General features: G+C 40.4%; 1 protein-coding gene across 2 annotated transcripts in view; it reads left to right on the top strand.

Moving 5' to 3' along the window:
- Window positions 1-1,022: 1,022 nt before the first annotated feature.
- The window catches only part of gtf2h2 (general transcription factor IIH, polypeptide 2), a 49,019-nt gene continuing 26,954 nt past the window's right edge, over window positions 1,023-23,087 (top strand). The window contains exons 1-10 of one of the 2 annotated variants that reach the window (XM_063069264.1): window positions 1,023-1,043; window positions 3,161-3,240; window positions 4,074-4,151; window positions 7,063-7,099; window positions 7,218-7,304; window positions 9,286-9,336; window positions 11,153-11,207; window positions 15,419-15,524; window positions 19,305-19,395; window positions 22,621-22,708. In XM_063069264.1, coding sequence (XP_062925334.1) covers window positions 3,185-3,240; window positions 4,074-4,151; window positions 7,063-7,099; window positions 7,218-7,304; window positions 9,286-9,336; window positions 11,153-11,207; window positions 15,419-15,524; window positions 19,305-19,395; window positions 22,621-22,708 — 649 coding nt within the window. In that variant the 5' untranslated portion in view covers window positions 1,023-1,043; window positions 3,161-3,184. Of the gene's footprint in view, window positions 1,044-1,304; window positions 1,364-3,160; window positions 3,241-4,073; window positions 4,152-7,062; window positions 7,100-7,217; window positions 7,305-9,285; window positions 9,337-11,152; window positions 11,208-15,418; window positions 15,525-19,304; window positions 19,396-22,620; window positions 22,709-23,087 lie in introns of those variants that run through there. The other variant, XM_063069263.1, reaches the window with a different exon arrangement.

Raw genomic sequence — 23,087 nt, 5'->3', positions numbered from 1 at the left:
ACATCTACTTTGTTTGGTCATTGACAAGATAGACTCATAGCTGACAAAATTACCACTGATTTTAGAAGACTTTTGCCGTTTTTTTAAGTGTCTCCTAAATCAAGCGTCTTTGAATCCTGATCAGCTCACTTCAGGATGGATGAGAATGGTGGCAAAAGTTAATCATGAGCAGTAGGTCAAAGCAACAGCTCAATAGTTATTTAAATCAGTTCAGCTGAAACAATTAAAATGGACATGTCTCCATCAAAACACTACAATCCCAAAATACACAATTGAGGATAAAAACTGGAAGGACAAACCTCCTTGATCCACTTGCACAAAATGGAAAGAAGTGGTGATCAATTTTTAGTGATTCCCATCAGCTGGTGAAAGCTATTGAACTTCACCTGCTCGCTACTTCCTTTCTTTGGTCTGGACTGGTTTCTCATATCCTCATGGTGTGTGGCTTTGGCAGAAGTCTGCTGCGTTATCTAACATTAATAGTTAACCACAAAGTTTCATTTTGGAGATTGCATATGATTTTTAAAATATAATTTGTCTCCAAGCACTCATAACACTCAATTAAAGAATAAACAGGAAATACTATTTCCCGTTGCCATTGGATCTAACTTTCTTTCACAGCGTTAAACATTGTGTGTACTCTGGCACGAACAAGGTTCTTAAGACATGCCCACTGCTCACTGGAGCTGGTACAGGAGCCTAAAGCCACACAGTCTAAGTTTTAGGAAAAATTTCTTCCCTTCCTCCATCGGCTTTCTGAACGGTTCATGAACAGTACTAGTTCCTTTTTTTTCCCCCACCAATTTATTTGTTTTATTGCAGTATTATTTGTGTTGTACAGCTACAGCAAAACAAATTTCATGTTGTATAAGCGAGTGATAATAAATCTGATTTTGATTGCAATAACTATGAAGGTATGTTGAATGCATGTATTGTACATGTTTCAGAAATCAGCTTGGTTGCTGTGGTAATTAACACCAGCCTCGACAACAATAATCACAGACCATCAAGGGGAGCAAACACGAGAAAATCTGCAGCTGCTGGTAATCCAAAGCAACATACTGATGAAACACTGCAGGCCAGGCAGCGTCTATGGAAAAGAGTAAACAGCCGACGTTTCAGGCTAAAGGGTCTCGGCCGAAACGTCGACTGTTACTATTTTTCCCATAGACACTGCCTGGCCTGCTGAGACCTTCCAGCATTTTGTGTGCCTTCCATCAGTGGGAGGACAGGTTTGAGTGTGACACCGGGGAAAGTTTTGAGTGTTGCACCGGGGAAGGATTTGAGTGTTGCGCCGGGGGATGGTTTTCAGTGTGACACCGGGGGGACGTTTTGAGTGTGACATCGGGAGCTGCTGTTTGAGGTGAGTCTCCATCTCGGGATTGGAGTTGGATCGGAGCAGGTCGGGTGGGGTGGGGAGGGGACAGAGTTAGTTATGTGGCCGGGTGTGGTGGGAGATAATCGGAGGCAGGGGACTGGAGACGAGGGACATGATCGGCGGTTGTAATCTGCAGGAACCAGGAGCAAGGTAGTGGGAGAGATGGGGAGGAGGAATAATGATTGGGGCCAGGGTATGGCTTTGAGATCGGGTATGGGGACAGCATTGAGGATTCGGATCTGCAGGAGAAGGGATTGGGGTTGGGGAATAGGTCTAAGAGAGGGGCCAAGGGACGGGAGGTGAGGAACAGCACTGGAGGTTAGGATCTCAGGAGCAAGGTGGGGAGAATGGGTCAGAGACGGGCCAGGGGACAGGAGACAGGAGGTGAGGAACAGCACTGAGGGGAGAATGAGGACGAGGGAGTGACATCAGGATGGGGAACAAAGCCAGATCTGCCGGAGCAGAGAAGGGAGGGACGGGTGGAGGACAGGGATTGGGTTGGGGAATCAATCCGATCAGGGGATAGGGAGGAAGACTTGTGCTCGGGTTTTGTTAGAGTAGTTTAGGTGGGGTTGAGGAATTGGGATGGGGATTTGTGACTGGGGACAGGGAACGGATTTGGGAAGGGGAGCAGGATTGGGATTTGGGCTCTGCTGGAGCAGGGAAATGGGGAAGGGAATGAGGAATGAGGGGATTGGGACAGGGTTACTAATTGGGAACAGGGAGCAGGTTCTGATGGGGTTTGGGATTGGAGAGACGGAGAGTAGGCGATGACGACACGAATGGAGTTTGGGATCTGCTGGGACAGGGTAGTGGGGGATGGGCAGGGAAGGAATTGGGGACATGGATTAGGGATTGCGGATGGGGAAGAGAATGGGGGTGGGGGGTGATTGTGGATGGGGAAGAGAAGGGGGAGGAGAATAGGGATGGTGGGGGATAAGGCTGGGGATTGGCATCTGTTGGATCAGTGTAGTGTGTGTCGGTGGGGATTTTGTGGGGCTTATGCTCCAGGTCTGGACTTGTGTGATGAGGATAATGGACTCTGTAGTCTGGGGTTTGGGGTTTCTGGGCTCAGTGAGGTTGGAGAAATTTTGAGGATGGGGGAAGTTTGTGATTTTAGGAGCAAAGGTGGATTTTATGAGATTTGTTGGGGTTAGGGGATACATTTTGAGGAATTGGGCTTGATATATTATCCCCGTCCCTTTGAAAGATGTTTGTGATTGCTTTGTTAATGAACAAAATGTGCTTTTATTCCTTTTGTTTCCACATCTTTGCACAAACTTTGTCAGTCTGTCTTTGATATTAAAGACATCCACTCCTTAAGGCATGTGCTTCCACTGAACTCTGTGTGTGTGTGTGTGTGTGTGTGTCTGTCTGTGTATGTGTGTATGTGTTTGTGTCTGTGTATCTTTGTGTGTTTCTGTTTCTGTGTGTGTGCCTGTGTGTATGTGTGTACACGTTCGTATGTGTGTTTATGTTTGTGTCTGTGTATCTTTATGTGTTTCTGGTTCTGTGTGTGTGTAAGTAAGCAGGAATACAGAACAGTAACACAATGATTAAGCTATTCACTGCACAAACTGTCAGCAGAGAAATTTATTTTAACTGTGAGTTTTCCAAAATTATCAAGATGTCGCCGTCAGTCAAGATTTGTGAGATGAGCCCAAAATGAGGAGTTGGAGATCCTAATTTTTTCACAATAGTCTGAGTAAAATTCGATGTGCCGTTAGAAACAGAAGGAGCAGGGCTTTGTACAAATAATATAACTTTTTTTTCATTTCAAAGGTTATAACCAAAAATTTTTTAAAAATGTATGATGAATCAGAGAAAACCAAGAGGTGGGAAGGAGGCTACGAACGGACGTGGTAAGTATTGTAGTTTAATTTAAGGTTAACTATTTCTCTGCTGTATGCACATTCTCCACATGTACCTTATTACTCTCCTTGGCAACCGATCGGCCATTCGATTCTGTATCCGACTCCTTTCAACTTTGGCTTGTGTGGCAATAATTCTTGCATTATAAGTCAGTTCATATCCCAAATGAGCAAAAAAGATGTAAGCTATTTCTCTTGTGTACTATTAAGAGAGTGCTGGTCTATGGATAAAAGTTTAAATTAAAATGTTAAATTTTCCAGGTCTGTGTGAAAGATACTGTGGTGGCATTTCAACAAAGTTCAGGAAAATATTATTCTTAAGCAATATTTATCCCACAGTGATCATCTCCACAAATGTTATTGTTATTTCAAAGCCATTCTGTGCTATTTTGCCGTGTACGAATTGGTCCCCACATTTTATACATTACACAGATGATTACGTTTCAAATGAAAGCTGAACCCAGCTTTTCTAGACTAACCTTTTGACTGAAGTGCCTTATTCTTGGAGCCATTTGAGAAAATCTTTAATGTAGTTCTCCAAATCTGTCAAATCCAACTTGAATTGAGCTGACTAGAATTGGATGTGGCTTAATCAATGTTTATATAGATTCACTGTAATGCCCCTCCTCTTATACTCTGTGCCTTTTTATTTTTACGAATCACAGCATCCCATTTGTGCCACTAACTAATTTGCCCACTACTTTAAACAATTTTGGGATATTCACCTGTTCTTCTCTGACACAGTATCTTAGAAATGATTTGTTTTGGTTAACCCTGACCTCTGTCCCTTCTCTCCACTAATAGTCTGCTACTTTGATTTACAGGGAAGTCCTAAAGGAAGATGAGTCAGGTTCTCTTAAAGCAACAGTTGATGATCTTCTCTTCAAAGAGAAAAGGAAAAGGTATTATTGAGTGCAAGTGAATGCGTTTTAAATCATTGAGACATAGTTTCTGCCTTGTGCAACTGAGGATCTGTTCTTTGGGATGCATCAGTTTAATGAAGGAGAAAACAGCAGAGTCTTTGACCAAGTATTATTAAGTTTCGCCAGTTATCCCAACAGGTTTCCTTTCCTTCCCAGAGGTGTTGCCTGACCCAGTGAGTTGCTTCAACAGGTTATTTGTTGCCTATTAAATAGATTGGCTGAACTGTAGTAATTTTCTTTATTTGGAAATGATCTGGTAGATTACAATAGTTCAGTCAGCTTAATTAACAAGGTTCTAAGTCATCACATGAGATAAACATGATACTTGCCTGGGAAGATGCAGATTAATTTATGGGGGCTGATGTGGATTTATGAAAGGTAATTTGCGTCCAGAAACTTTGAAATTGCACAATGGATTTTTGAGAGGTTCACGTAAATCATGTCAGTGTGGTATTTGATAAGATTTGGAGTCCCCATCAGGTGTATTGAGAAAATTAAGGTGAATGTTATTGGAAACGTAAGAGATTCTGCAGATGCTGGAAATCTTCAACAACACAGTTACATAAAATGCTGGAGGAACTCAGCAGGTCAGGTGAGGGGAATAAACAGTCGATGCTTTGGGCCGAGAGCCTTATCAGAACTGATGAAGTGTCTTGGCCTGAAACGTTGACTGTTTATTCCTTTCCATAGATGCAGTCTGACCTGCAGAGTTCCTCCAGCATTTTGTGTGTACATTGAATGTTTTAGAGTGTAGAAAAGAAACAAATTAAAGCACAGAGAATAACATGTAAACAAATATTTTGTGTTTTAATATTGGGCTAGTTGTTTAGTGTAGATAATTGGCACTTAGCTAAAGCAGAATTAGTAACAAAAATAACGCGAGAAGTATCTTCAATGAAAGAGGACACTAAGGCTGATAGAACAGAGAAATTACTGTTAACTTATTGTTAAAGCAACATCTAACTAGGAAGAATATAGATGGATAATGGGGAAACAAAATCTTCTGGAATTCTGATAATAGATTTTTAAATGTGGTAGGACATTTAGATGACGTTATGTGCATGTAGGAGGTGAAGGCAACATGTGACAGGACTATATACTGTATCATGTAGAGCAGAACACAAGAAAAGACTGAGTAAAACTACTCCTGTCAAAGTCACTTGGAAAATTGCAATCAGAAATTTATCTCCAAATTTGGATTTCTTTATTGTTTTTGAAAAGAGAAAGTTAAAGCCGCAGGGAGGGGCTTCAGAGCCAGAGAACGTTGTTGCCCTGTCATTGCCTTCTGAGTCATGGAGCAACACAGCACAGGCCCTTCAGCCCGTCCAACCCATTCTTGTCCTAGTTTCCTTTGTTCCTTCCGCCCGTATCCCTCCGAGCCTCTCCCCTCTGTCTACTTACCCAGTTGTTCTTAACTGATACCACTGTACCTTGCTGTCTTCCGCTGGCAGCTCATTCCATGTCTATAAATCTCTTGTATGATAAGATGGACTCTTGGACTCACGATCTCTCTTGTTATGATCTTGCGACTTTACCATTTACCGGCACTGCAGATTTTTGGTAGCTTATACACTTTATTCTGCATTTTACCTTATTCTAGTTCAATACACTGTGTAATGATTTGATCTGTATGAATAGGATGCAAGACAAGCTTTTCACTCTATCTTTGTAACTGTGACAATAATAAATCAATTCCAGTACTCTCTGTGTGGAAAAAGATTGTACCTCAGGTGTCTTAAATGTTTCCCCTCACTCTATGTCTCTCATAATTTTAAACATCTCTGTAACATTGTCCCTACGTTCCAAGGAATAAAGACATAGCCTGGCCAAGCTCTCCCTTGAATCCAAAGCTTCCCAACCTGGGGTCCACAGACCCCTTGCTTCATGGTATTGGTCCATTGCATAAAAAAGGTTGGAAATTCCCACTTAAACCTGGCAATTTCCTTGTAACTCTTCTCAGTTTAACCACATCTTTCCTATAATAGGATGTCCAAAACTATACACCATACTCCAAGTGAGGCCTCACCAGTGGCTTGTACAACTGCAGCATCATGTCACAGCTCCCATGCTCCTGTGTTCAACGGCAGGATACAATTGGAAAACAATGATAGGGACCTTGAAAGAAATTTGGGACTTCCTTATTCACGAGCTTCTCCTTCAGAAGTGTTTCAACTTAATAGTTTGCCCATTCTTGCAAAGAAAAAGGTATATACCTGTGTGATAAGATGATGTGAGTGATTTGAGAGACCACTTTTGAACTCTAATTTCTCTTTACTTTTAAGCATCCCTGTGTAGGAGTAACATGTACACGTACAAATACAGCAACTCATACTCGTAACTTACAGAAAGCAAAGGAAATATAGTATTTTGCTGAAATGGGTAATAAGAATTGACATGAGGAGACTCAATGACTCCTATTTCAATGGACTGTTGCAGAGTATTTGTTCTTTGTTAGACTCTTGTTTTTAAAACTGATTCTTGATTCCAGAAATAAAGGTTTTCCTTTGGTTGCCAAGTTCAAAATAAAAGTTAACAAATGACAAAGCAATGGGCAGCTCAGAGGATTGTTAGGTTACAGAAGTGGAAATGGAAGAGGTTCCTAATTTTAAAGAAGGAAAAGGCTGAATATTTGTAACTGATAGGAAGGTGAAAGGGTGTGTATTGGACATGAGGATGGGAAAGTGTGTAGATCACTTCCAGTGACGTGAAAAGCTCATGTAACTTCCCCAAAAATAATGTTTGTCACAAATTCTACAGATAGATAAGTCTGTCTTTGTGTATCCTACTTTAACGTAGACAATGGATATATTAAAGTAATTGATCTACCACTGAACGGGTACATTGTCACTTTGTCCAGTTCCCGTTAATTGTCCTGGTTTCTCCTATGCAGAGTCTTCGAATCACATGGCCAAGTCAGACTAGGAATGGTAAGTGTTTTTTTAATTGAGTAGATAATATTTTGATTTTATTTTGTGTACTGCAGAGGTAGCAATATATTCTAGATAATAATTATTTTTGATTTGTATTATTTATTCTAATTTAAAGATGCGGCACTTATATGTGATAATAGACATGTCTAAATCAATGGAAGACCAAGACCTGAAACCGAATCGACTTACGTCAACGTTAAAGGTGAGATCAAAGCTGTGTGTTGTGTTTTCTTTATCATGTTAGCTATTTCATAACAAATTGGAGCATTAAGGGATGTAAGTGGCTCTGATTTTAATCAAAAGGATATGCAATGAAAAGCTACAACCTTTCTGTTCCCTGTCCCTATCTGAGCCTACTGCCAACACCTTACTCTTTTTTAAACACGAGATCCTGCAGATGCTGGAAATCTTGAGCAACATGCACAAGATGATGGAGGAACTCAGCAGGCCAGGCAGCATTTATAGGGGGTGGGGGAATAAACTGTTGACGTTTTGGACTGAGATCCTTCCTCTGGATTCTTCTTGCTTGTATTACTTATTCTCCTGAGCTAATTGGATGATTAATTTGTCAAAAAGCGGAAGAGGTAATGGCAATGGCGTTGATTTTCTATTTCACCACCCACCAGCCCCAGATATATCAGTCAGAGTGTTAAATGAGAGAGTGTTAAATCAGACTGGTGTGTGGAGTAGTTGCAGTAAAGAAATCACTTGTGCAACAAGAAACTGTTTATTGGTGAGAAGTGGACCCTGAACTAACAGCAATATGCTTCATTTATTTTCCCACATATCCCCATTCCACTGGGTATTAGTAACAATGTTTTGAGGTTAGAACAGATAAAGCAGAAATGGTAAGTTCAGTCCTCCCTTCCTGATGATGTCCACGTTCTGTATTTTCAAGGATGAAAAATTGTTAAAGGGTAACAGGACAATTAATTCATCTCTCCTCTATTGATCAGTCGTTATTTCCTGATTTTGAGTAGTCCCCTTGTCTGTTACACTGCTGGCATTTAGGGCAGCAATAAAGTTCTCCATCTCCGATGGTGTTCCGTCTTCCTTCATCATGTCAGCAGCTCCCTCTCAGTTTTCACTACTGTCAGTCATGCAAGCCCCGGGTGGAGACTAAGGAATACATAGAAGGATCTGTAACAATTTTGTTTTACCAGTCAGGTTGTTAGCCCTGAGCTGAACCCCTGACCCTGGAGGACCGGTGGATCACTGTTAATCTGACCTCTAACCTTTGATCTTTTTGGTATGGGTGACCCTACCAAGAGCCAAAGCATAAAGCCCAGACTCCAGCTAACATAGCCCTCCGGTCATTGAGGCACACAAGCTTCCAAACAATGACAAGGTTGTGGTCCTCTTGGAGGGGTTTTGAGTAGACCTGATGCTAATTGGCAGCATTTCGTTTCTTGTCACTTCACAGTCGCAGTTATTTGCTTGAGAAATTGTTCTTCCATTACGTTGCTTTCTGAGCTCTGAATGGGAAGGGCTGTCATTCAGAACTGAGAAGACAACGTTATAGTTAGAGATTCATATCACTGTGTCTGCACTGACCATTAAACAGCAAATCTCCTTTTATTCTTCCTTCGTTTCCTATCAACTGCTCTTATTCTGCCATTCACCTACACACTACAGGCAGTTTTCACCAGGCAAGTAACTTACCAATATCTTTGGGTTGTGGGAGTAAACCTACACAGATTATGCAGAATTCAGAGTCCAGTTTCAAATGGTATCCTCTCTGTCTCTTGCTGTCTGCTGCGAATTCCTCCTGGTTAGACATCAGCCCGATACTGTCACGGTGGAAATTGAAAATAAAAACAGCAAACATTAAAAATTCTCAGTACATCAGACAGCATCTGTGAAGAGAAAATATAAGTTTAGATTTCAGTCCATTTGGTAGCATTTCATGATTAGGTGTAATTCTGCAGGCTGCCCTTCTTAAATAACAAGGAGGAAACAAGCAGGTACTAGAGAGATTAATCCTGGAATAGAGAGCATATCTTATCTCTTGTAGGCAGAAGGGTGCATACTGTGCTGTACAGTCGCAGGTTCGATGTTCCAGGACTATCTGCATCAACCTTGCACAACAGGGTTACTGAAGGATGCTAGCTTGTCACGTGTATGAATTGCTTGCTTTGTTACATTCAAGCTTGTGAGCATTATTCTTTTACTTTTTTCTGCAGCTGCTGGAATACTTTGTAGAAGAATACTTTGACCATAATCCTATTAGCCAGGTAAGAGCAAGTATTTGTTGATCATGTCAGAACAGGTATCTGTGGGTCAGGTAAGAGCAAGTATCTGTGGGTCCGGCTAAGAGCAGATATCTGTGGCTCAGGTAAGAGCAGGTATCTGTGGGTCAGGTAAGAACAGGTATCCCAGTCATTGTTCTTCATTTTGTCATTTCTCCTCACATTCGATATCTGAGTTCATGATACTCATCTCCTCCTTCCCTGACCCTCATTGCCATCTTTCTGGCCCACAAGGTAGCTGAAGCTTTAACAAATATCCTCAAATCAATCTGTATTGCTGTCAGTCTCATTAATTGCAATGCTCACATGGTGTGCCAGCTATCTTCCATCTTAGAACATAGAGCATAGAAATCTACAGCGCATTACAGGCCCTTCGGCCCACGATGTTGTGCTGACCATGTAACCTACTCTAGAAACTGCCTAGACTTGCCCTACCATTTTTCTAAGCTCCATGTACCCATCTAAGAGTCTCTTAAAATTCCCTATTTTATCCACCACCACCATCATTGCTGACAGTGCATTCCACGCACCCACCACTCTCTGTGTGAAAAACTTCTCCCTGACATTCCCTCTGTACCTACTTCCAAGCACCTTAAAATGCCTCTTCGTGTTAGCCGTATCAGCCCTGGGAAAAAGCCTCTGGCTATCCACATGATCAATTCCTCTTCTCATCTTATAAATCTCAATCAGGTCACCTCTCATCCTCTGTCGCTCCAAGGAGAAAAGGCCAAGTTCACTCAACCTTTTCTCATAAGGCATGCTCTCTAATCCAGGCAGCATCTTTGTAAACCTCCTCTGCATTCTCTCTATAATATCCACATTCTTCCTGTAGTGAGGTGACCAGAACTGAACACAGTACTCCAAGTGAGGTCTAACTAAGATCTTGTATAGCTGTAACATTACCTCACGGCTCTTGAACTCACTCCCACGGTTGATGAAGCCCCACATACCATACACCTTCTTAACAACACTGTCAACATGTGCAGCAGCTTTGAATGCCCTTTGGACACAGAGCCCAAGATCTCTTTGATCCTCCACACCGCCAAGAGTCTTACCATCAATATATATTCGGTCTTCAAATTTGACCTACCAAAATTAAACACTTCACACTTATCTGGGTTGAAGTACATCTGCCACTTCTCAGCCCAGTTCTGCATCCTATTGATGTCCCACTCTAACCTCTACAACCCTCCAAACTATTCACAACATCCTCAACCCTTCTGTCATCAGCAAACTTACTAACATCCTTCTACTTCCTCATCCAGGTCATTTATAACAATCAGAAAGAGAAGAGGTCCCAGAACAGATCCCTACGGAACACCACTGGTCACCGTCCTCCATGCAGAATATGAACCATCTATTTCTGTGGGCAAGCTAATTCTGGATCCACAAAGTGAAGTCTCCTTGGATCCCATGCCTCCTTACTTTCTGAAGGAGCCTTGCATGAGGTCCTTATCAAATGCCTTACTGAAACCCATATACACTACATCCACTTCTCTACCTTCATCAGTATGTTTTGTTACATCCTCAAAGAATTCAATCAGACTCATAAGGTACAACCTGCCTTTGACAAAGCCATGCTGACTATCCCTAATCAGATTATGTCTCTCCAAATCTCATAATTCCTGCCTCTCAGGATCTTCTCCAACAACATGTCCACCACTGAAGTTGTTTGTCAATCATGGCATTGATAATACTGATAATGGCGGGGGGGGGGGTCGAGTTGTGGATTAGTCCCAAAGCATTATTTTTCATTGCGACAAATTATTATCCATTAATACAAGATTGTTTTTGTATTTAGATTGGTATAATTTCTACGAAGAACAAAAGGGCTGAAAAGCTTACTGAACTTGCAGGTAATGAAGCATATTCAATATTAACGTCAAATAAAAACACAGGTGAGCTGATTGCGTGGCAGAACATTCAGTTGTAACGAACTGAAAATTAAGAAACTATTAAATTTTATTTTTATTTGGATGAGGTATTCACAAGTAATACACAAACTTTTTATTTAGATATATAACCTTTTCCATTTTTTATGTGAGTAAATCTATATTAATTTGTACATTCACAAGTGCACATAGAGATAATACAGAAAATAATTAGGCACTCAAATAGATGTTTATTTGCAATTGTAAATCCACTCTATTAAACTAAGCAATGATAATAGTTATTATAAAAAATATTAATAACAGTGGTTGAATACTAATTTCCATGTATCTCTTCTGGTCCAAAATTTCCCCAGATCTTTACTTATGTTAATTCCACATTTTCCAAAAAAAAGAACAGTAAACATTTGAGCCAAGGGTGCTTACGTTAACATTATTACTATGTTGGTGAGACAAACAGTATAAACTATTGGGAGAGTCATCTAAAGTCTGCTTACTCTGGGGTTATAAATTCAATCCATTTATTCCAAATTTGATAAAAGTTTTCCTTTTGAATTCTCAGAGAGTAAGTCATCTTTTCCATTTTAAATATTTCCAAAATGATTTCATGCCAGTCTTCTAATGTAGGTGATGTTGGATTTAATCACTTTCTGGTGATTGATTTCTTACTTGCCGCTAAAAGGGCCTGCAGCAGCTTTATATCTTTCTTCTGTTCCAAAAACAATACATGCCCCAAGTAGAGAGTCTCAAAGTTCAGAGGTATCTGACTCTTAAGTACCTTAACTAATGTTCTGTGAATACCTTCCCAATATAAACTTCATTTAGGGCAATCCCAAAAAATATGGAAATGATTTGTCTCCTTGGAGCCACACCTTCTCCAAGACGCCACATTTGTGTCTTTATATTTTTCCTGGTATGGGGTCTTGAAGTATCTTATAATATTTTTTCAACAATGTTCTCTCCAAATCAAAGAGTTAGTCGAAGACCACTGAAAGCTGCATATTTTCCCCCAAGCCTCCTCTGAAAGTACCAACCCCGCTTCTTTCTCCCGCTTCTCTTTAATATACAGTGTGTTTTCATTTTTGACATGAGAAACGGCATTATATAATCGATAAATTGATTTACTTGGTATTGAACTGTAAGCCGAATTCAGAATCTTAAAAAATTCTAATTCTACTGTTGGTAAGTCTGTATATCTACAACTCTGGTTAACATGATGTCGTACTTGAAGGTACCTAAAAAAGTCATTATGTTCTAGGCCATGTTTGTGGATGGAAAACTTTGTAATACTCTTTTATGTGTGAATGAGAGGTAGGTTGTAAGACCTTTCTTTATCCATAGTTCAAACCTTTTATCTCCTCTGCTGGGAAGAAATTCGGTATCATAAGCACACCATCTGAAAAGTTTTAACATGTTATTGATTCTACATGAATTAGACACCTTCTGCCATACTTTTAATGTAAGATTTATCCAGCTGCTTTTAATCTTTTCCAATTGGGCCATCAATCCTTTGTCAGCTATTGAGGCCTGTAGAGGAAAGCTGTCAATCAATCCAAATTCTATTTCCTTCCATCTAGCCTTATAATCCCTATTACACCAATATAACAGAGGGGTTATCTGTGAAGCTTAAAAATAATTTCTCAAACAAGGAAGTGCCATACCTCCTCCTTCCTTTCCTAACTGTAAGGTATTAAATCGGATTCTAGGTTTCTTTCCTTGCCAGATAAAGTGGGAAATCCATTTGTCCCATTCCCTGAATTGATTATCGTCCACCTCCACAGGTAAAGTCCAGAAAAGGTAAAGTAACCGAGGGAGAATATTTATTTTTATGGTATTTATCCTTGAATTTAAACTTAAAAAGGGGATAAGATTCCACCTATGTATATCTGCTTTTATCTCTGAAATTAATGGCCCATAATTTACCTGTGACAATGTTGAAAGATCTTTTGGCAGGGTTATTCCTAAATATTTTAATGATTTGGCTTCCCACTTAAGATCATATGTATCCTGCAGTTTTTTGGATGCTGTATAATTTAAGGACAAAACCTGCGTTTTCTTTACATTAATTTTATAACCTGATATTTTATTAATTTTATAACCTGGTATTTTCCCGAACTCATCCAACAGTGTAAACAATCCTATAAATAATTTTTCTGGTTCACTCAAATAGACTAAAACGTCATCTGCGAATAGTGCCACCTTCTGTTCAATCCCTGCCACCTTGATACCTTTTATAATTTCGCTCTGTCTTATTAGTTGGGCAAGAGGTTCAATCTATAGTGCAAAAAGGAGAGGAGAAATTGGACATCCCTGTCTAGTTCCTCTCTCTAAAATAAAAGAGTCAGCGAGGTCCCCATTTATCTTAATTCGAGCTGTAGGGCTGTCATATAAAGTCTGAATTACTTCAATAAACTTTTCTTGAAAGCCGAATCTTCCTCACACCCAACTAACTGAATCAAAAGCTTTCTCAACGTCTTATCCCACTACCATTGTCTCTGTCCCGTTCTTAATAACCTGTTCTAATATGTGTAAACGCAAACACGAGGAGTTCTGCAGATGCTGGAAATTCAAGCAACACACATCAAAGTTGCTGGTGAACACAGCAGGCCAGGCAGCATCTCTAGGGAAAGGTACAGTCGCCATTTCAGGCTGGGACCCTTCATCAGGACTAACTGAAGGAAGAGCTAGTAAGAGATTTGAAAGTGCTCTTCTTTCAGTTAGTCCTGACGAAGGGTCCCGGCCTGAAACATCGACTGTACCTCTTCCTAGAGATGCTGCCTGACCTGCTGCGTTCACCAGCAACTTTGATGTGTGTTGCTAGTATATATAAAGTTCTCCTTATGTTGTCCTGAGTTTGTCTTTGCTGAATGAATCCAGTCTGGTCTAAGTGGATGAGGCCAGGTAGTTTTCCAGTCTACGAGAAAATTAGGAACTAACTGTGGGATGTGATGAGCTGGAACTGGTCTCTCTCTCCTGCTCTCAAAAATCTCTGTGTTCTGAGTAACTGTGAATAATATTTGAAATATATACTCAGTGACCTCTATTAGGTACCTCTTGACACCAACAATCATTCCGTGGTCAAAATTACTTAGATCATATGTCTTCCCCATTCTGATGTTTGGTGTTAACAGCAACTGAACCTCTTGACCATGCCTGCATGCTTTTATGTATTAGCTGCTGTCACACGATTGACTGATTATACATTTACATTAATGGGCAGGTATACAGGTGTACTAATATAATGGCCACTGAGTGTATCTCTTAAATATTACTGGTTGGAGATGTAGGTTAAACTGAACTCCTAACTGTACAACTCACTGTTAGTGTCTGTACAAAGACTTCAGTCATCCCAGAACTGAACTCCTAACTGTACAACTCACTTTGAATGTCTGTATAAACACTCCAGTTATCCCAGAACTGGTTGTAACTGTACAACTCACTATGAGTGTCTATAAACATAATCCTCCACCTCTCTGTTCTAAATGGATGTCCCTCTTTTCTGAGGCTGTGCCCTTGATGCGAGACTCCCCCTCCATAGGAGACATCCTCTGCACATCCACTGTATTTAGGCCTTTCAATATTTGATAGGTTTCAATGAGATCTCCCCCGCCCCCCCCCCCAAACCCCAGCATGTACAGGCCCAGAGCTGTCAAATGCTCCTCATATGATAGTTCTTTCATTCCTGGGATCATTCTCGTGAACCTCCTTTGGACCCTCTCCAACACCAGCACATCAGACACTCCTCATACACGAACTTGGATCCTCTAATGTCCATAATCAATTAGTATGCAATCAAGTAGATAAGCTTGAGCACTTAATCTCTTTGGGAGTGACAAGTTTTCCCATTAAAATATTTTTATCCCTTTTTCCCCCACTCTGCTGTCTTCCATTATTGAAGGCCTCACTAATCCATACAAAAGCCACAACCCTCTGTCCTTCTCAAGTGAGTTTCCTTGTTGTGTGAATAACTGCTATTAAGCTACCTGTTGTAGGAGTATTTGAGCAATCACACCCCCATGGTAAAATCCTGTCAATCAATTTAACTTATAGCCGCAGGTCAGTCGTAGGACATCAGGAGGAAGAACCTTGAGTGAATTATTTTTTCTTTCCTTCTCCCTGTCATTTAGATATACTGTGGTTTTGAAACTGTGGTTTGTTTCTCATTGTTTCTGCATTAGGAAATCCAAAGAAGCATAAAGAAGCGTTAATTAAAACTGTTGGTGTGTCATGCAGCGGGGAGCCATCTCTTTATAATTCCCTCTCTCTAGCTATGGATACTCTGAAGTAAGTGCCCTCAGAACATATCCCTTCACTGCTTCTCATTTTTTTATATGTTCAACATGGACTAGATGTAGTCACTATGCTGTAGTGTTCTATGACTCCATATGTTACTCTTTCCTGAAGTGTTGCCATCCTTCATTATCTAGACTGTGAAAACTCAGACTGATTCCTCAACCACATTTTATTTTACTTGTTCAGAAGGAGAACAGCATGGGCCCGTCACCACATTGCATTCTGAATGGAAAAATGCCACTTTTGTACAAAATTGTCTGGCAGTTTTTAGATATTGACCAGTTGATAACTCTGTATATTTGAATTCCTTACTTGCAAGATCAATCACCAATCACGATAGTTCAATAGTTCCATTTAATATCAGAGAAATGTATAGAATATACATCTTGAAATTCTTTCAGACATCCACGAAAACAGAAGAGTCCTCCAAAGAATGAGTGACAGTTAAAACATTAACAGGTGTTAACAATCAATAGAAATTAACGACTGATGATACTTTGAAGTTAGCAAAATAATTGTCCCTTAGTTGGAGTGTACCTTGCTTCCTTCAATTACATCCTTATCTTCATATGTCAAATAGCACCAGGCCCCTGCTGTGCAAAGGGAAGCTATGTTCTTCCTTCAAAGGTCTCACTTGCCTGGGCTGACTACACACTATAAAACCATAAGACCATAAGAAATAGAAGCAGAATTAGGCCATTCAGCCCATCGACTCTTCTCTGCCATTTCACTGTGGCTGATCCATTTTCCAATCTCCTGCCTTCTCCTTGTATCCCTTCATGCCCAGACCAATCAAGAATCTATCAACCTCTGCCTTAAAATATATGTAAAGACTTGGCCTCCAGGGCTGCCTGTGGCAACAAATTCCACTGATTCGCCACTCTCTGGCTAAAGAAATTCCTCTTCATCACCATTCTAAAATGACGACCCTCTATTTTGAGGCTGTGTCCTCTGGTCTGACACTCTCCTATCATAGGAAACATCCTCTCCACATCCACTCTATCAAGGCCTTTCACTATTCAATAGGTTTCAATTAGGTCCCCTCTCATTCTTCTGAATTCTAGTGAATACAAGCCCAAGCCCATCAAATGCCCTTCATATGACAGGCTGTTCTATCCTGGAATCATTTTCCTGAACCTCCTTTAAACTCGGTCCGGTTTCAGCACATCCTTTCTAAGATAAAGGGCCCTCACCTGCTCACAATTCTGCAAGTGAAGCCTCACCTGTGCTTTATAAAGTCTCAACATTACAACCTTGCTATTATATTCCAGTCCTCTTGAAATGAATCCTAACATCACATTTGCCTTCCTCGCCACACACATAACGTAAAAAGAAGCAGTCCCAACACAGACCCCTGTAGAACACCACTAGTCACTAGGAGCCAACCAGAAAAGGCCCCCTTTATTCCAACTCTACCTCCTACCAATCAGCCTCTGCTTTATCCATGCTAGAATCTTTCATGTAATACCACGGGTTTATAACTTGTGAAGCAGCCTCATGTGTGGCACCTTGTCAAAGGCCTTCTGAAAATCCTAGTACACAACATCAACTGGTTCTCCTTTGTCTATCCTGCTTGTTATTATCTTCAAAGAATTCCCACAGATTTGTCAGGCAAGATTTTCCCTTCAGGAAGCCTATGGCCTATTTTATCAAGAGCAAGAGGATAAGACATGAGAGAATAGGACAATCAAGTATGACAGTGGAAAAGTGTGTATGGAACCGGAGGAGATAGCAGAGATAGTTAATGAATACTTTGCTTCAGTATTCACTACAGAAAAGGATCTTGGCGATTGCAGGGATGAGTTACAGCAGAGTGAAAAGCTTGAGCATATAGACATTAAGAAAGAGGATGTGCTGGAGGTTTTGGAAAGCATCAAGTTGGATAAGTCTCCGGAACTGAAAAAGATGTACCCCAGGCTGCTGTGGGAGGCGAGGGAGGAGATTGTTGAGTCTCTTTGAATCATCAGTGGGGACGGGAAAGGTTCCAGAGGATTGGAGGGTTGCAGATGTTGTTCCCTTATTCAAGAAAGGGAGTAGAGATAACCCAGGAAATTATAGACCAGTGAGTCTTACTTCAGTGGTTGGTAAGTTGATGGAAAAGATCCTGAGAGGCAGGATTTATGGACATTTGGAGAGGCATAATATGTTTAGGAATAGTCAGCATGGCTTTGTGAAAGGCAGGTCATGCCTTACAAGCCTGATTGAATTTTTTGAGGATATGACTAAATACATTGGTGAAAGTAGAGCAGTAGATGTAGTGTATATGGATTTCAGTAAGGCATTTGATAAGGTACCCATGCAAGGCTTATTGAGAAAGTAAGGAGGCATGGGATCCAAAAAGACACACATAAAAGTTGCTGGTGAATGCAGCAGGCCAGGCAGCATCTCTAGGAAGAGGTACAGTCAACGTTTCGGGTCGAGACCCTTCGTCAGGACTAACTGAAAGTCCTGACAAAGAGTCTCGGCCCAAAACGTTGACTGTATCTCTTCCTAGAGATGCTGCCTGGCCTGCTGCGTTCACCAGCAACTTTTATGTGTGTTGCTTGAAATTCCAGCATCTGCAGATTTCCTCGTGTTTGCAGATCCAAAAAGAACTTGCTTTGTGGGTCCAGAATTGGCTTGCTCACAGAAGGCAAAGTGTGGTTGTAGACGGGTCATATTCTGCATGGAGGTCAATGACCAGTGGTGTGCCTCAGGGATCTGTTCTGGGACCACTTCTCCATAGGACACTCAAAGTTGCTGTGCAGGTTGACTCTGTGGTTAAGAAGGCATACGGTGCATTGGCCTTCATCAACCCTGGGATTGAATTTAAGAGCTGAGAGGCAATGTTACAGCTATATAGGACCCTGGTTAGACCCCATTGGAGTACTGTGCTCTGGATGTGGAAACTATAGAAAGGGTGCAGAGGAGATTTACAAGAATGTTGCCTGGATTGGGGAGCATGCCTTATGAGAATAGGTTGAGTGAACTCGGCCTTTTCTCCTTGGAGCAGTGGAGGATGAAAGGTGACCTGATAAGATAATGCATTGATCATGTGGATAGTCAGATGCTTTTTCCCAGAGCTGAAATGGCTATCACGAGTGGGCATAGTTTTAAGGTGCTTGGAAGTAGGTACAGAGGAGATGTCAGGGGTTTGTTTTTTATGCAGTGTGGTGAGTGCGTGGAATGGACTGCTGGCAACGGTGGTGGGGGTAGATACGATAGGGTCTTTTAAGAGACTCCTGGATAGGTACATGGAGCTTCGAAAATAGAGGGCTATGAGTAACCCTAGGTAATTTCTGAAGTAAGTACATGTTCAGCACAGCATTGTGGGCTGAAGGACCTGTATTGTGCTGTAGGTTTTTTATGTTTCTATCATGTGCCTCCAAGTACCCCAAAACCACATCCTTAACAATTGACTCCAACATCTTCCCAACCACTGAGGTCAGACTAATTGGCCTATAATTTCCTTTCTTCTGTCTCTCTCCCTTCTTGAAGAGTGGAGTGACATTTGCATTTTTCCAGTTTTCCAGAATCTAGTGATTCTTGAAAGATCATTACTAATGGCCCTGTAATCTCTTCAGCCACCTCTTTCAGAAAACAAAATTTTTGTAAAAGGAGATTTCTTCTACTATCTGTAAACTCTGCTTGTTTGGACATTGCCTTAACCCTTCCTTTGCTGCATCTTCCACAGAGCTTCCAAGGTTTATTTGTCCAAATTGAAATGCCATTCAAATTTCCATTAGTTTAATATAGATGACATAACCTTGATTTTCTCTTTTCGATCTAAAGGCACATGCCAGGACATACCAGTCGTGAAATACTTGTGATTTTTAGTAGTCTCACAACTTGTGACCCATCTAACATCTATGATCTTATTAAGGTAAATGTTTCATATGTTTTGTTCACTGCTCATTTTGTTGGCTTGCTGTGTGCCTGTTCTGGGAGGGTGCAGGGATTGGGAATTCTAGAATATCGGGCACTGCTTCAAATTCATCAAGTGAGAAATTTTCCAACACAATGACGATCATTGGGCAGGGTAGAGTTGGAATGATTAATACTGTGCTAGCATTTCTATTTAGCTGAAGGAGCAATCACCTTGTGCTTCTGTTCCATATTTTCTCAAAGATTCAGGGTTCTTTCCTTGACCAAAGACTAACTGATATAACTTGTGTACTAAGCATTGGGTGGTGAAATACAAGTATAGTTTCCCAGTTACAAAGCTGGGTCATATGTACCTGCACAAAGTTCTACAGTTCCCTTGAAAGGCCTGATTGTTAACTTTATACTGAGTTAGTACTAATAGCCAGGCCTTTTAGAGGAAGCGTAGTAGTAGTATCTGGTGGGCTGTTGAAAAGATTGTACATTGACTTGATGTCCTAGATCAGTGTTTCCCAACTTTTTAACCAAATGTCCCCCTAAAGCACTTACATACTTTCCAATGCCCCCCAAAAGCACCTTTATACTTGACAACGCCCCTCTTAGGCATAATATACTTTCCTGCACCCTCGTAATGTAAAAACATGTATACCATATGCTAACATGAGAAAAATAATTCTGCTTTAAATTTTTATTTGCCTTTAAACCTAGCTTACACAGTACCTGTGTGCTGTGTAGCAGTCTCGATATCAATGTGATCCTAGAGCTTGATGGTTTTTAGCAAGAGTTGAAATATGTGGTTCAAGTTGTGTCAGCAAAAGACGTAAGAGCCCATGCGTAACAATGTCCTGTTAATGTTTCTGTTTTTTGTGAGTCTGTAATTCACTGCACTGAAGCCTCTTTCAACAAGGTAGGAGGATGGAAATGCAATGAACAGCAGTTTGGCTCTTTTTCAATGACCAGAAAACTCTGTATGACAGTGTAGCTATATACCAAAAAAGACAACATTTTTGTAAGGCATTTTTGCTTCATCGTTCTGAATTTTGATAATTTCTTCTTGCAAGCTGTTTTCCTGTTCTTCTACCTTGCAAAGAAATGGGTTAATTACCCAGTCAGGAATTTCCAGATTGTTCAAATCCTTGAATCAATTCTGAAAATCTCTCTTCAGTGACTGCAGGTATAAGCAGTATTGCAAATCAGTTTGTGGAAGAGAATGCCATACTTTCCATGCTGGCAAACTGTGAGGACATTCTTCTCCCAATGTTTTGCTTATATATTTCCAATTTTCTGATAAGAGTGGACCCTGCACTTTTTGGCTGGATTTAATTGAAATTCTTACCTTGCATTTTCATATTTAGAATGTTAATTTTGTCATACAAATTGGCTAGGTATGCCACATCTCCACGTAGAAGTTCAATCTTGTTTCCCAAGCTCTTGCTGACTTTGAGCAAAAATTCAGCCTCAGTATCAAAAAGATCAAAGAAACATTTTAAGCAGCAGTTTTTTGACAGCCAGTGCACTTTAGTGTGAGGCAAGCATTCAAATTTTTGATTGTTATCTTGGCATAACTGGCGAAATATTCTGCTATTTAATGAACTTTCATTTTGTTGATAGCAGATATTAAAGGATCCTGCTTGAAAAAAGTTACTGACTGCGAGATATTGCCGATGAATTACACATTGGATTGCAATCAAACTTGGAATTTCTGTTTCCATAAATGTCACTAAACCAGCATGGTGACCTGTTGTATATGGTGTTCCATCTATTGCAGAAGAAATCATCTTCCTAATCAGAATATTTTTATGAAATATATTTTGAGCTTGCCATAGATTGATTCTCTGTTGATATTTGTTTTCAACTTTTTACAAAAGAGAATCTTTTTATAAACTTTTCCTTTTTTGATAAACCGTACATATGCCATTAGCAATTCCTGGTTGTCTGGCACAGCTGACTCATCCAGTTGTATCCCAGTTTCTGTTTCCTGTAGCTCTTGTTGATGCACATTGTCTTCACTCATTTCGTCAATACGACGAGCTGTAGAGTTATTACTCAGAGGAGTTGATTTTTAAACACTGCTATCTATTTTGAGAACAGTGGTGAGCAATTCTGATACAGCAGGCATTATTAATCTTTCATCAATTGTATGAGATTTTCCACACTTTGCTATCATTTTGGAAACGTTAAAAGAAGCAATGAGACTGCTATTAAGCTCATTTTTAGCTTTCTTGGCAATTGTCTCGAGTGTACAATGCTTTTCAAATGTTTCTTTCATCTTCTGGAACTGAGTAATACCATAAGTAGCCTTTTAGGGTGTCCTTTATGGAAGTGTCCCTGCAATCTTGATGGTTTCATGGCTTCATTAGACAGTGCAGTATTACAAATAAAACACATGCGACGTAACTGATCTGATGGGAACAGAATAAAGCCATACTCCAAGTACGTAGGATTGTATTGACACGCTTTCCGTAGTTTCTGTTTCTCAGCAGGATTAGAATTCAAGGCTTCACTACCTTCAAACTCCTGGAGATCGCGCCATCATTAACTGGGGCTAAATTAAAATAAAACATTAACACAAACTTGGAATGCCTATCAGATGTTGACAATGGCAGCGAGTTGACATGGATAGAACAATAGTAGTGGCGTGCAAAGGAATGGCGAGGTGAAGATGAAGACGATCACAGAAATGAAAATCACATTGACAAGGATTCAGATTGGAATCTGAATGTTAGTTGGGATACAGTGAGTGTTCAGCAGGCTGCCTTTAAACTATTCCAGTTAGTGTAATTGACCAATCATGTAAGATCTCATAACTATAGTTAGAGTGCCACTTACTGCTTCCCCCCCCCCCGAGAATTCTTATACGTCTAACACCCCCATAGGACACGTAACTACCATCTTGGAGGCTGGTACCGACCCCATTGTGAATCACTGTCCTAGACAGAAAGTGCAAACTGCTGCATTTCTACTACAAATTGTCGTCTGGTTTACCTCTTCTGGAAGCTGTGAATCTGCATTGAGTCATTTGCAGTGTTTGTTGTATGTGATTCATTGATGACAGTGGTGAGGTACTGGAATGTGTTTAATACCTCAGCAGAAAGTCAGGCACCCGCAGATTGGGCAGAGGCAAGTAAATTCTCACCTCATTCATAAGAGTATTGTAATGTTAAATATTCATTGAGTATTTTAATATTTTTGTTATAGTGATGCTAATTTTCCTTTAACTTTTAAGTGCTTGAAAGCCACTAAGATCCGTGTATCTGTGATTGGCCTATCAGCAGAGGTCCGTGTTTGCACAGTTCTTGCACGAGAAACTGGTGGTAAGTTCTTTTCCTAGTGTTAAAGAAATGGAGTCTACTTATTTTGGTGTGCTAGCTTTAAGTTCTGGCTAGTGTTTCAGTGATTAACAAGACGATTCACATGTAAATCTAAATACAGGAGAGGGTGGTGCAGATCTGGAACAAACTGCCAGTGCAAGTTCAGTTTGAACATTTAAGAGAAATTAGGACAGGTGTATGGATGGGAGGGATATGGAGGGTTATGATCCAGTTGCACATCGATGGAACCAGACAGATAAAATGTTTGAAACTAGATGGGCCGAAAGGCCAATTTCTGAGTTGCAAAGCTCTCTGACTCTACGTTTTAAATTTTGCATTTCCAACATCTGTTTTCTGATATGTGAGAAAATTGGTAGTTTAT

This window comes from Mobula hypostoma, chromosome 16 (assembly GCF_963921235.1).
Source record: "Mobula hypostoma chromosome 16, sMobHyp1.1, whole genome shotgun sequence".
Lineage (NCBI taxonomy): Eukaryota > Metazoa > Chordata > Chondrichthyes > Myliobatiformes > Myliobatidae > Mobula > Mobula hypostoma.
This window is presented reverse-complemented; position numbering and strand designations above follow the sequence as displayed.